The sequence below is a fragment of the Vombatus ursinus genome, unplaced genomic scaffold (assembly GCF_900497805.2).
Source record: "Vombatus ursinus unplaced genomic scaffold, bare-nosed wombat genome assembly UNPS02014863.1, whole genome shotgun sequence".
NCBI lineage: Eukaryota > Metazoa > Chordata > Mammalia > Diprotodontia > Vombatidae > Vombatus > Vombatus ursinus.
In genome coordinates this window covers 1,395,122-1,410,269 of record NW_020954641.1, presented here as the reverse complement: position 1 = coordinate 1,410,269, position 15,148 = coordinate 1,395,122, and the positions used below count along the sequence as shown (strand labels likewise).

General features: G+C 36.2%; 1 protein-coding gene across 1 annotated transcript; it reads left to right on the top strand.

Moving 5' to 3' along the window:
- The first annotated feature begins 7,580 nt into the window (after positions 1-7,580).
- Positions 7,581-14,684, top strand: LOC114027658 (serine protease inhibitor Kazal-type 10-like). Its single transcript, XM_027841725.1, has 5 exons — positions 7,581-7,642; positions 8,114-8,215; positions 9,011-9,042; positions 10,782-10,900; positions 14,556-14,684. Exons 2-5 carry the CDS (start codon positions 8,146-8,148, stop codon positions 14,599-14,601), a joined length of 267 nt encoding a protein of 88 aa, XP_027697526.1. The 5' UTR covers positions 7,581-7,642; positions 8,114-8,145; the 3' UTR covers positions 14,602-14,684.
- Positions 14,685-15,148: the final 464 nt, after the last annotated feature.

Below are 15,148 nucleotides of genomic sequence, written 5' to 3'. Positions count from 1 at the left end.
GGGATAGAATTTCAGTACCGATAGTTATGTTAGTGAAGAGTAGTAACTTATGAGCTATCTTGTGTTATCTTAATGGGAAATTTGATTTTACTTATGTTTGTTATTTAATCTGGAATTAGAACAGGGATAAAAATTAAGACTCACCTTAAAGATGTTCCCATTGTTTAAAGGGATCCTGAGAGCAGGAGTATTTTTCTGTGATAAATCTCTTATTGTTAACAATGTGGGATTATAGTCAGATATGTTATCCTTAAGAGCTGAACCCACTTGAAACTCTGATTATTGGAACTTGCTATTCAAGATTTTATGGGAGTGGATATTATTCTTGAATTTGACTCCAGGTATGATCATCACGGAATGCTATTGAGCCAATGATCCATGATGCCAACAATCCTTTGGGATTTTATATCTATGAACTGCAGGGAGTGTTCTCATGGGAAAAGCTGGGAGAATGAGTATTGGCAGGGGCTGTGGCAGGATTCTTCTGACTCACTTTCACAATATGACACATGGAATGGAAAATATCCTACCTGGCTGACTTTAAGCATGGTTCAATGCAATTCTATGTGAAATCTACATAACTTTTGCCTGGAGCTGACATGAAGTTAGGCTTACTGTGCAGTTATGTCTCTATTCTTTTATGGTAAATTTCTATAATCATGTCAGATGATCAGTATGAACATAGTATTAAATCTTTATCTTATAAGATAATATGAGAACATCTCTGAGTTCCTATAAGACTAGTTATATATTCCTATATAAGTTAGGGTCCTTTAATTCCTCATAATGATATGGGGATAATTAGGTCAAGACTTTTGAAACCAGGATATGATTCTGTTATTTAGTTACTGTCTCAGTTCTGTTACAAATATGTATCTTAGAAGAAGAATGTCTTGTGGTCTATCTTTCCAATGTCTTAAAAGAAATATCCACTTTAGTTAGGAGTTATTTATTTGAACATGGCTAGAAGTTGGAAATGTTTTATTATAAATAACTTAGTTGATATGCATTGTTTTAAAATTGATTACTCAATGTATTTATGTAAGTATTGAAGTCCATCTTCTTATAAAAGGTATTCTGTTATTAATTCTTCATTGGAGTCTCACCCTCCTAATGGGAGAATGAATAATGTAAAATATAAAAACCGGCTTCTAATTTTTCTGTTTTTATTTGAGTTTCTTAGATATATTAACATGACAATTGACTAACCTAAAAATGTAATTTTCCTGGTCTAAAAGTTTCCAAATTTGAAAATTATAATAATAGAGACATTAGTTTAAAACTTTCATTACTTAACCTGGTTACTGGCAAAGTAATTTAAAATTGTGTTAAGACCAATGTCATAGGAGAATTTTAACAAAGAAAGAGGATCTCTAAAAGTGACCTGAGTCTAAGAATAGACAGGCAGCTGGAAAATGCTTAGATCACATTCAGATTGGAGAACTTCATCAGATGGTGTCTGGAGAATGAGACAGCTGTGTGAGATGAGACTTCTGAGCCTTAAATAGACAATTTTATTCATTGTTTACTTTTTTTCCCTTTGCATCTTTTATGTGTGGAGTCTATTTACTAAAGGGGACCGAACCCTTTAGTTTTGTCAATGTGTAGATTAATTTCTTTCTTTTTTCCTCCTCACATTGTCACCCATCATAAGTCCCAAAACCCTTGATGAAATGTTGGTTATATCAGTTAGTGATTCATTGAGGAGGCTATGCTTCTTATCAGAATAAGATGGGGGAATGTGAAAAATGATCATTAGTAACCAATATCTTGAAGATTCAGAGCTTCTCCCAGCTGCCTCTTTCAAGAGTCCTCACCTTAATTTTAGTCTTTCTTCAAAAGGACAGAACTGATCATGAGATTGCATAGACTCTGTTTATCCTGATCAGCCCCCACCCAAGCTTGCAAATATTTAATCTGAGGTAGGGAAGCCCATTGTGTTCTACTCAAGCTTGGGTGAAGGCAGATTCTTTTGTCTAGACAGCCTGAATCCAGGGGTGGTCTGATAAAAGAGGTATTTCCTTTGTCCAGAGGTGAAATGATGATGGGGTGACATCAACTCCAGTTGAAAGGATATATAAACTGCTCACCCTAACCCCAAAGTGAGCCCAGTTTCAGACTGACTCCCATGCATGTATGCTGCCTGCTTTGAGAAAAATAAACATGGATAGACCTTAATCCTGCTTGTCTTTCTTAGACCTAACTCTGAAGGTTGTATCTTCCTGATTCCAGATCATTGATCTGATTTCTGTCATTCAATATATTAGGTGTCCATCCAAGACTCATAGGACTGCAGATAAGTTCACCACTGATGCTTTTATCTAAGTCATGGATAAAAATATTGAACTACACTGAACAAGGATTGCTCCCTAGGGCTTTTCACTTGCCCTGCCTATCTCCACCCTCCTATCCAGATTGATGTCAATTCACTAATTAACATTTTGAGATTTTGGTATTTAATCAGATGCAAATCCACTGGATTGTGCAATTATACTATTCACATTACTCTGTCTTATCCTCAAGAATATCCTAAGAGATTTCACCAAATACATTGTTGAATTAAATGCAGTCCAATTCAATAAACATTAAGTGCTGACTATATGCAAGGAACTGGCCATACCAAAAGAAGAACAATGAAACTTTGTCTGCTGTAAAGCAGCTTACATTTGTCCTGGAGATTTACAAAACACATATTAATAAGTAAAGCATAAAATAGAATTGTAAAAGGGAGGGAACATGAACAACTGAACTGGAAGTGGGGAGCATGGATCAGGAAAAGCACTGAAATGCGTATTGAACTGAAGAAGGCATTCTTACACTAGATTTATAGATAAGATGGAGAAACATCAACAACGGGATAATAACAAGAATTTAGCAGATTTGCATGTGCTCTAATAGCTAAGTCCTAAAAATGAAAAAAGTAGACTTAAATTTAAATTATTTATTTATTTTTATTTTCTCATTATCATTTTTCAAAAACTTGGAGTTACTATTTGTACTGTGTAGTTTTCGTTTATGATTTCTCCAAATATACCTCTAAAGAAACCCATTGTGTTTCAAATGGGGCTATTTGACTATACCTTTAAAATTAAATCACTCTGTTTTTCATCAATGGCCAATAATAGCCACCAGCCCAAGGCTCCATGGCTCATTGTTTAGCTTTTGATGAATTAGAATGAGTATAAATAGTAATTGTGTTCTGTTCAAGGCCAGAAACTTTGAAGGTCAACCCCAAATATATGGGACATAGTAGAACTCTGGATAAATTGTGCTTTAGGATGAGTTTTGTCAAAAAAATTCTCATCTAGGAGGATATTTTTGTACTAATCATTTCTCTTGATTCAATGCCAATGAAAACCTAGAGTATTCATCACTGCTAACTAATATACTATTTTAAGTGTTACTATTTTCATTGACTCAGAGGTCATTAGAGTAGGAAGGGACCCTACAGACTGTATTATTCTGCCTCCCAATTTTATGCAAGAGGTAACTGAAGCCTAGTGTTGAACTTTGCCCAAAGTTATAGCAAGTGAGGGGCAAAGCAAAGTCAAAATTGTTGACTCCCAACCATGCTCTTTCTGCCACACAATATTGCCATCACTTTATGTGATGCATCAAATACATTAAATTCACCAATTCAGGGAATCACAATTTAAAATAAAAGGTTTCCCAATTTGATCCAAACATTTAAAACTCCCCAAAAAGAAAGGAACAACCTATTCTAAGCAGCAGGTAACACTAGTGCTTCAGAGAATTTTCTGAAAGATTAGTGGATTCCCACCAATGACAGAAATTTACCGACCTGAGGAAACAGTTAGTATCAAGAATAAAAGCCCAAAGAGGGCCTTCTTTATCAGTTGGAAGCAGATCATTCAGTCTCTGAGGAGTCCCTGGACTGCGTTTTCTGTTAGGAAAAAAATATGTATAGACCAATAAAAGCCTAAGAACACTTTCTTATTAATAAAATGGGACTTTTTTTCAGGCCTCCCATACATGAAGGTCTGTATAAATTAAATTCTTTATTCTCTCACTTCCCACACCCAAAATGCTAGGACTGGAAAGCCCATTCTCCCCACCCCATCCCAGATCAAGACCTTCAAGCCAGCACAAATCATAACTCATCCTCCTCTATGCCTCAAAGACAGAATCGTGAAGATGGGCAACTTTCCCCATACAAAACTCTGTCAGCTCTCCTGAAGAGGGAGACAAAATGAAGCTGCATGTGTATCGCCATACCCCTGATCAGCCTTGATATTTTACTAAGGATTAATTATGCCATATTTTATCTCAATTCTTACCTAGCTCTTACTTATTGAATGGACTTGGCCTCAGAAAAACTTAGACCTGGGAAAGACCTTAATTTTGAAAGGCCAAGGTCACCCACTGCATTTTGGGACATGAACAGTAGTCTAGACTTTTGTCTTGTTTCTGGATTCCAATGACACTGGAAGAGAGAGTGAGGTTGAAGACTTTCTGCAACTTGGCCTCACTTAAATCGATTTCTTGGACAAGTCAGACAACCCCCTAATAATGTCATTGGTCCTCTTTGAGAAGGAAGAAATGACAATTACAGATCATCACCATCCTGCTTGCCTCCCTCTGGATGTCACTTTTTCAGTGAAAAAGTCAAAATTGAAAATAATAGGAAGAGGCCTAGATGTGTTTTACTCCTTTTCTGGCCTATTTTTCACTGTTCCTTTGTTTTCTTTGTGCCCCTTGTCCCCATATTCTTTGACTTTCCTGAATCTTCTCTTCTAGCCTGCCCTCCTCCCCCATCCTTAGCTTCTCTTTATAAACTTTGTCTTTAAGCCTCTCACACTTCCTCCTAGGCCTCTTCTCTATTCCTAGGTCCCTCCACCTCCTGTTTTTGTTTTTTCAATTTGCTTTACTTTTTTTTTAAAAAAAAGTTATTAATTTATTTTGATTTATCAACAATCACTTCCATATGCTTTTAAGTTTAAAATCTTTCTCCCCCTTCCTCCCTATTGCCCTCTCCAATACGGTGCACAATCTGATATAGGCTATATATATACATTCCTATTAAACATATTTTCACATTAGTGATGTCGTAAGTAAGAATTAGAACCAATAGGAGGAACTACCAGAAAGAGAAAACAAAACTCAACAGAAGAAAAAAAATAGCAAATAGTGTGGTTTGATCTGCATTCAAACTCCATAGTTCTTTTTTAGATGTGGATAGCATTTTCCATCACGAGGCCTTTGGAGATGTCTTAGATCCTTGTATTGCTGGGAAGGGTTAAGCTTATCAATATTAGTCATCACACAATGTGGCTGTTATTGTGTACAATGTTCACTTACTTCTTACTCTGCCACCTTAGCTCCTGGAAGCCTCCCCTCCCCTCTCTTGTTTCCCCTTTTCATTTTCTTAAATTATAGTAGTTCATCCCCTCCTCCATATCTTGTCAAACTGTGTATAGACAAGACACATAACCCAGCTCAGTGCTCTGTCTCCCAGAGGAACAGGGCCCACTGGGCACTCTGGCATTCCATAAAGAGCAGAGTCCACTGTATTCATCACCCCAATAAATGCCTTTGCTTGACTTAGGATGTTCTGAGCGAAGTCCTTCAAGACAACACTATGACACACCTCCCCATTTACTCATCAGATATAGATATATACATTTATCTATGTATAAAATAACCATCAGTTGTTCAGGTGCAGTTTCCTCATTCTGCACTTGAGTCACTAATTAAAAAAAAAACCTTAAATGCAAGACTTTACATTTACTCCTAGTCAATTTTTTTATTCCAGCTCACTCATCTTGATTCTATCATTCAATGTATTAGCTGTCTATTCAAGATTTATGTAATCTGCAGATATGACAAGCTCACCACCTATGTCTTTATCTAAGTCATGGATAAAAATGTTGAACAACACTGGATGGGGATTGTTCCCTAAGGCTTTCCATTTTCTCTGCCTGTTTCTACCCTCCTATTGATTCTTGATGTCAATTCATTAATTGACATTTTGAGAGTTTTGGAGGTAGTTTAATCAGATGTCAATCCACTGAACTATACAAGTATCTTATTCACCTTGTTCTGTCTTCTTCCCAAGAATATTATAAGAGAATTTACCAAATACATCATTGAATCAGTTGCAGTCAGATTCAACAAACATTAAGTGCTAATTATATGGAAGGAACTAGTCATACAAAGATGAGGACAATGAAAGTTTCCCTGCTCTGAAGCAACGTATATTCTTCTGGGAGGTGTACAAAACACATATTAATAAGTAAAAGATAAAATTGAATTATAAAAGGGAGGGAACACTAAAAACTGAACTGGAAATGCAAGTATGCATGAGGAAAAGCATTGAAATGTTTGTCGGATTGAGGAAGGAATTTAATATATTGTCTTATGCTATAATTACAGACAAGATAGAAAAACATTATCTGGATAATAATTAACAATTCAGCAGATTTGCATCTGCTCCAATAGATAAGTGTTTAAAATAAAATGAGCAGATTTTTTAAAAAAAATATCTAGTATTAATTTGTTATCAATTTTTTTCAAAAACCTAGAATAATTTATTTTTTGTTGTGTGCAGTTTTCATTTATTTATTAATATATCTATGAAAAAATAGCCATTAAAAAGTCTCTTGCATTTTAAATGAAACTACTTGACTGCCCTTGAAACCCAATTTGCTCTGGTTTTGTTTGAATGGCCAATTATAGCTCTCCACCCAAGCCTTAGTGGCTCATTGTTTAGGTTTTATTGTTTAGAATGAGTATAAATAGCAACTGTATTCTGTTCTAGTCAGAAAATGTGAGGGTCTTCCCATGCCAGATTGATATTTTTGTCATGGTAAATTACTCTATGTTTTGTCTCCATTCTTACCTAGTCATTAGTCATTGAATGGGCATGGCTTAAGATGAACTGAGACCTGGGAAATACCTTAATTAAGAATGTACAAAGTCACCCACTGCAAAATGGCTTATCAACAGTAATCTTCATTCTTGTCTTGCCACTGGACTCCAATGACTCTGGAGGAGAGAGTGAGGCTAATGACTTTGTGCAGCTTGTTCTCACTTAAGTCCAAATCACACATGTCAAGACTACCTAGTGATGTCGTTGGTCTTCTTTGAGTAGGAAAGACAAACAATAACAGATCTCTATCATACTTGTTGACTCATTTCTTCAATGCATCAGTCAGAATTGAAAGTAATAGGAAGGGGCCCTAGTGGATTTCATGTCTTCTCTGGGCCTGTTTTTCACTGTTCTCTTCTCTTTTTCTCTGTTCCCTCTGCTCCCAGATCCCTTTACCTCCTTTCTATGCCCTTCTGTAGACTACCCTGCTCAGCTTCTATTTACATGTTTTTCTTCATGCCTCTCACACTTCCTCCTAGGCCTCTTCTTCCATTTTCCCTGTTCCTTCAACCTCCTGCTGAGCTATAAATGTTGATAAAGTCAAAGCCTAAGATGAGGAGATAATCTCTAGCCTGTGGGTAGAGCATTTGTTGCCTCAGTGCTTTCTGCCCTCCCACTCCCCACCCCTTGAGAACAGCTGACCTCCCTCCTTACTTATCCCTGGAGATGAGTGACTGGCTAAGAGTATTTACGTGTCCTGCAAGGAAAAGAGAGGCAGTTTCAACTTCTTGTCCATCTCTTCTTCCCTTTCAGGTAGGTTACTCAGAGACTGCAAATGAGACCAAGTCCCTTCCCTCCAATTCTTTCTTGTTTAGACATCTTCCTAGATCTCACCCTTCTGAAAAATTGTCAATGTTGTATTTCATGGGGAGAAATGTCAAGGCTGATCAAGGGTATGGTGACACACATGAAGCTTCATTTTGTCTCCCTCTTCAGGAGAGCTGACAGAGTTTTGTATGGGGAAAGTTGCCCATCTTCACGATTCTGTCTTTGAGGCATAGAGGAGGATGAGTTATGATTTGTGCTGGCTTGAAGGTCTTGATCTGGGATGGGGTGGGGAGAATGGGCTTTCCAGTCCTAGCATTTTGGGTGTGGGAAGTGAGAGAATAAAGAATTTAATTTATACAGACCTTCATGTATGGGAGGCCTGAAAAAAAGTCCCATTTTATTAATAAGAAAGTGTTCTTAGGCTTTTATTGGTCTATACATATTTTTTCCTAACAGAAAACCCAGTCCAGGGACTCCTCAGAGACTGAATGATCTGCTTCCAACTGATAAAGAAGGCCCTCTTTGGGCTTTTATTCTTAATACTAACTGTTTCCTCAGGTCGGTAAATTTCTGTCATTGGTGGGAATCCACTAATCTTTCAGAAAATTCTCTGAAGCACTAGTGTTACCTGCTGCTTAGAATAGGTTGTTCCTTTCTTTTTGGGGAGTTTTAAATGTTTGGATCAAATTGGGAAACCTTTTATTTTAAATTGTGATTCCCTGAATTGGTGAATTTAATGTATTTGATGCATTACATAAAGTGATGGCAATATTGTGTGGCAGAAAGACCATGGTTGGGAGTCAGCAATTTTGACTTTGCTTTGCCCCTCACTTGCTATAACTTCGGGCAAAGTTCAACACTAGGCTTCAGTTACCTCTTGCATAAAATTGGAAGGCAGAATAATACAGTCTATAGGGTCCCTTCCTACTCTAATGATCTCTGAGTCAATGAAAATAATAACTCTTAAAATAGTATATTAGTTAGCAGTGATGAATACTCTAGGTTTTCATTGGCATTGAATCAAGAGAAATGATTAGTACAAAAACATCCTCCTAGATGAGAATTTTTTTGACAAAACTCATCCTAAAGCACAATTTATCCAGAGTTCTACTATGTCCCATATATTTGGGGTTGACCACAGGCCGCACTTTGTCTTATCATTTATTTCCTGCTGGTTGTGGTAGTTTTTAGACAATCATATCACATAAATACAACCAGTTGTAGGCTCCCTGCATCTTTTGTAGGATCCTGAGTATTGAAAGATGATATGATTAGGTTCATTCCACCAAAAGATGAAGTGACTTTATCCAAAAGTATAAAATATAATTTATTGCATCTCTATTTTTCTTCCAGGTCTTTCCAGAATGGAAAGTCAAATAGACCTGGTAAGTTTTTTTCCTACTCTATAATTGGGGTTCAGTGTTGTGAACTGAGTTTTTTAATTATAGTAACATTTAATTTTTGGAGAAAATAATGATTTTTCAAAACCTGAATAGCTTTAATATGCCCTTCCTCCTCAGAGAATTATACCTTATACCCAAAATTAATAAAATAGAAAAAAAACAATCAAAACCCTTCCAATGCGTTATTGCCATCATTTTATGTAATGCATCAAATATGACATCATGTATGCAGTAGTATGTTCCTGTGAAGAATACAGGCAAGCTTAAAATATTTTAATAAATAAGAGATAGAGCAGAAAAGGCAGACCCAAGAGAAAGAAAAAATCACTATTTTTTTTGACTAATTACTTTCTTTCAACAGAGGAGCAGCCCAACAGGAGCAGAGTGAGGCATATATTTTCATATCAGGACAATGTGTTGACTTAATTTACTTAGATGTCCATCTTTATTACAAGGGAAGTTTCTACTAGGGTAAAGATGGCATCTTTGGGAATAGATAATAGGTTGTTTTTTTTAAAGTATCAATAAAACAATATAGTTTTAAAGGGAAATATGGGGATAACTGAGGATGAGTTTTGCACAAAATAAAAATGCAAGATTGTATGTCAATTAAGAGGCTAGGGTGTAGTGGAAAATTAAAATAAGTGTGTGGAAAATAGTCTCAAGGATGAATTCTGTTCAATGGTCAAGCCTATAGTTCAAGCAGAAATAGCCTAGTAGGATTTTTACTGTTCGTGCAGACATTGGTAATAAGTAGACAATTCAGTTTCTTCTCATCTGCCTCATTTTCCCCTGGCTTACATTCCCCATTTTACAATGAGCATTAAACGTGGACTTTTAGGTGTTCATGTAGTGTCTGTAATTGCTTCAATGAATGAATTGGAATGACTTCTCCTCCTGTTTAATCAGTGGGAATAGGAATTACCCACTCATTAAATAATATGCAGCTCAGATCAGGTCTGTTCAGTTTAGTTCAATTCACTGTTTTAAGTGAGTGCATTGGGTGTATCCAGATGTGTTTTAGTTTCTGTGGGGCCAGATAGAAAGCATAGGTAACATTGTGGTACACAAAGCAGGGTAGATTTAGAGTCAGAGGAGCTGAGTTTAAACGGTAGATGTCTCTGGACCTCACTTTCCTCATGTAAGATAAAGAAGTTCTCACAAGTTTTTTCAGTTCTAACTCTAGTTCAAACTATCTTACAATCTGATTGGAGAGGCAAGACATCTGTGTGTGAGTTAGCTAAATTATTAAATGAAATGATACAATGTATTTCCAAGCACAAAGTTCACTTGAGGAGACCTAGATTACTATAGGAATTCAGGAAAAGGGAGATAAGTCATGGCTAGAGAGAAGAGAGAAGGCTTTCAGGTAGGATGCAGGACTTAGCCAGTCTCGAAAAGATAGGCAGTATTTAGAAGACCAAAATTACTTGCTTACTATGTTGAAAGATAGCCTTATGCTTCTGGATGTAAATTTTGAAGAACAAGATTTCTGATTTATTTATTTTTTTCCTTTTTGAAAACACAAGCCTGGATATGAACCCAGAAGTATCATAAGCTGTCCCCCTCATACTTCTGCATTTCTATCTCTGGAAGCACCAAAGTGCCTTGATATCTTAATATCTAGTTATTTTGGCTCTAATACGGTGCATCCTCAAGGCATAGGGTTCTTTGTATAAGTGATATCTGATCCAAACTACATGTCTTTATGATTCTGGCAGCCTGAATGTATCAAGTATTTAAACCAACCGTCATACCACTGCACCCAAGAGTACAATCCTATCTGTGCCCAGAATGGTATAACATATAAAAATGAATGCGTATTTTGCAGTGCAATGAGGTAAGTATATAAAGCAATATTCTGACTCTTCCTAAATACAGCAAAAGCATTCCCAGGAACCAGCGACAATGCATGTTGTTACTTAATTTCCATTCAGTTTAATCCTCAAATAAATTTCATATTATTTTTCTCAATAATTTGTAAAAATAATTTTTAACATTCATTTTCTATATTTTTTGAGTTCCAAATTTCCTCCTTCTGTCCCTCTTTAACACCTGCTTGAGAAGGCAAGCACTTTGATATAAATTATATACCATGTGCAGTCATGCAAAACATATTTCCATGTTAGTCAAATTTCAAAAGAAATCAGAGACAAAAAAACACAAGAAAAATAAAGAAAAATTTAAAAGTATGATTCAATATGCATTCAGATTCCATCCATTCTTTCTCTGAAGGTGGATAACAGTTTTCTTCATAAGTTATTTAGAATTGTCTTAGATCATTGTTTTGCTGAGCATAGCTAAGTCATGCACAGTTGACCATCATATGATATTGCTTTTATTGTGTGAAATGATTTCCTGGCTCTGTTCACTTCACTTTGCATCTGTTCATATAAGTTTTCCCAGTTTTTTTTTTTTATCTTGCTCATCATTTCTTATGGCACAATAGTGTTCCATCACAATTATATATAACACAACTTGTTCAGCCATTCCCCAATTGATGGGCATCTCTTCAGTTTTTAATTCTTTGCCACCACAAAAAGAGCTACTATAAATATTTTTGTACATAAAGATCCTTTTCTTTTTTCTTTGATCTCTTTGGGATAAAGACCTAATAGGTGTCTTGATGGGTCAAGGAGTATGGGCAGTTTTATAGCCCTTTGGATGTAGTTCCAAATTTCTCTCCAGAATGGTTGACCAATTCACAAGTCCATCAATATTGCATTTGTGTCCCAATGTTTCATATTCCCTCCAACATTTGTTCTTTTCCTTTTCTTTCATACTAGCCAATCTGATAGGTGAAAGGTAGTAATTCAGAGTTATTTTAAGTTGCATTTCTCTAATTAATAGTAATTTAAAATATTTTTCACAAAACAATTGATAGTTTTGATTTCTTCTGAAAACTGCCTATTGATATCATTGGACCATTTATCAATTGGGGAATGACTTGTACTCTTATAAATTGGCATCACTTCTCTATATATTTGAGAAATTTGGAAAAAAATTCTCAGTTTTCTGTTTTCCTTTTAATCTTGGCTGCATTTGTTTTATTTGTGCAGAAGTTTTTAATTTAATGTAATCAAAATTATACATTTTATATCCCATAATGCTCTGTATCATTTGTTTGGTCATAAACTCTTCCCTTATCCGTAGATTTTACAGGTAAAGTATTCTGTGCTCCCCTAATTTGTTTATGATATTATCCTTTATTTTTAAACCATATACTCATTTTGAACTTGGTCATATGGTAGGAGATGTTGGTCTCTACTTAGTTTCTGCCAAAGTGCTTTCTCGTTTTCCCAGTAGTTTTTGTCAAATAATGAGTTCTGTCCAAAATGATCTTTGCATTTATCAAATACTGAATCACTTTTGTCATTTACTGTTGTGTATTGTGTACCTAATCTGATCCACTAATCCACCTCTCTATTTCTTAGCTAGTAGCAGATTATTTCGATTATTATCACTTTGTAGTATAGATCTGGTAATGCTAGTCCACCTTCCTTTATTTTTTCCCATTCATTTCCTTTTCTGGAATTTTGTTATTACTTTGTCTAGCTCTTTAAAATAATTTTATTAGTTTTTTTAGATATTGCACTTCAGAAATAAATTTATTTATGTAGAATTGCCATTTTTATTATATTGGCTCAGCCTATCCCAATTGTTTAATTTGACTGTATTTGTGAGAAAAGTATTTTGTAATTGGGTTCATATAGTTCCAGGGTTTATCTTGGCAGGTAAATTCCCAACTATTTTAAATTTTCTACAGCTGTTTTAAATGGAATTTCTCTTTCTATCTCTTCCTGTGGACTTTTTTGGCCATATATAGACATGTTGATTTTTGTGCTTTTATTTTATATCCTGCAACTTTGCTGAAGTTGTTAATTATTTTCAGAGTTTATTCTGAGTGTCTGAAAATTTTCAGTTTTTCCAGGGCAGTATTTTCTAAATCAGGCTTGCACAACCTGCAGCCAGTCAAAGAATTTCAGGTAGCCTGTGAATAATGTAGAAGATGTAAAACAAGCCTACACAACATACCACCTGCAGGCCTCTTTGGTGGCCTGCAAGAGGCCCACAGGTCATATGTTGTGAAGGCTTGATCTAAATAGATCTGTGATCACTGCTCTCCTAGCTTCTGTTTTGGCCAGAGAACCTTCTTCAAGCATTCTTCTAGATCCTAGAACCTAGAGGAGTGTACCTGCTTCCCTGTGCCCATGAGTAATTTCAGTCCCTTCGGTTCATGAATGCAACTTGGTTGCAAGAGATAGTGCTCCTCTAAACCCTGGACCTTAGACAAGTGCCCCTGCTCTCCTGTGAGCAACCACAAGCACTCCTCTCCACCAGTGTATTTTCCCTCCTTGGTCCATGACCCAGAATTGTGTAGAGACAATGCAATAATGTACTACACCCAGTGCCAGCAGAGAGGCCCCTATAATCTCCTTCTGATCACTTGTCTAATCTGCTACCATCTGTAAGCTGCATCAGATACCCCCAAGACAGGGCCTGTGCTTTCTGCACTGCCTTTTTGGGATAATCACCACCCAAGTGAGACAGACCTTTCCCGGCAACCTCCTAAGTTGTCTTGGGCTAGAAAATTATTTCACCCTCATCTTTTGTTGGTTCTGTTTCTCCAGAATTCAATTTGAGGCATTACTTTAAAGTTGTTTGGAGGGGAATTGGATAGAGTTCAAGTGATTACCTGTTACTCCACCATCTTGATTCTGCCCTCTTCACTAGCAAGCAATTTAAAATGTTAACTATTTATCTGGAAATGTGTTAGAGCCTAAGTATTCCAAAGCAAAAATGAAACCATTCTTCACTCCCAAAATCATGAATTCTGTTGGTGGGATGACTGTCCAGCATGTACAAAAGATAAGTACATACAAATTCAGATAGAATAATGGGTGAGATATGGGGGTTTGGTGTTAGGGGGAAATAAAACCATTTAAAAAGACCATGAGTCCTTGAAAAGTTCTTGAGAGGGAAGTTTCTGTCTCCAAAGATAACCATATATTTACATAGATTATAGATATGTCATTTCTTAACCAGAAGTCTTACAAATCTCAGCTAATTCCAAGTGTCTGATTTGAATTTGGGCTGTGGTTTCTGTTTCCATTTGCTCACAAGACTTTTATGGACAAAATAACATGCTTTTCACAAACATTTGGTCATTTTCAATTATCCTCTGACTTAAAGACAATCCTGTGTGTAACCTTAGGGAAGCAACCTCCCTATTTGACTTATGCATCTCATCTGCAACAGCCATTTCCCATCTCTGTGCCGGTGGACTGGCTGTCCCCATGGCAAGGATGGGAGGAGCTTCTCTCTTCACCTCCACCTTAAGAGTTGAATACAGAATCTCCTTCAAAGTTCAACTAGCAATGCCATCTATATTTACTTATGTATAAGTATACATGAAGGAGCTTTTGGTTTTTATAAGAAATCAGAAAGGAATTATTTTCACATGAAAATAAATTATCTTTCTCTCCCTCTTTTAGGCCCGATGTATCTATTCTTCGATTTAAGCACTTTGGTCGGTGCTGACTCCTTGGTATTCAAAGCCTGTGTACTGCCATGACTTCTAAGGCTTGGTATATCCTATACCAGTCATGTTCTCCTCACCTAGTACCAGGAAGTTGGTAGTTACTAATTCTTTTTTGTCTGAATATTGTAAGAAAAAGCAGTGTACTTTGTGCTTATTTTCACAAATAAATAACATTAAATATCTACTTCTTTCTTCCTGGGTTTTCTTTCTCCAGAGTGTGGGAATTTCCTCTCATTTTACCTCAGACACTACCCTTCAACAGGTTTACCAAGTCAGTACCTCATTCATCATTACCTTTGGGAATGTAGACACAATCTCCTTGCCTCTAGGCAGTAGGATAAGAAGTCTGTCGAAATATAGGATAAAGATGGCAGAATCTAATACCAAAACCCATTAGGAGAGTCTAGGTTTCTTGGGATTAGGAAATAAAGACAGGGAAAGATTAGCTTTCCAAGACAATGTCAGAAAGACCTGCTATACTATGGTGGTAATCTTTATACCCTTGAAGCATGGAGACTAAGAGAATCAAGGACGACTAATATGGAG

What these genes read in the sequence shown, in the direction of transcription:
- LOC114027658 (XM_027841725.1), top strand. Translation starts at nt 8,146, where the DNA reads ATGATCTGCTTCCAACTGATAAAGAAGGCCCTCTTTGGGCTTTTATTC. An exon ending in AATACTAACTGTTTCCTCAG is followed by an intron (nt 8,216 to 9,010) that starts GTCGGTAAATTT and finishes TTTTTCTTCCAG; the next exon opens with GTCTTTCCAGAATGGAAAGT. An exon ending in GTATTTTGCAGTGCAATGAG is followed by an intron (nt 10,901 to 14,555) that starts GTAAGTATATAA and finishes TCCCTCTTTTAG; the next exon opens with GCCCGATGTATCTATTCTTC.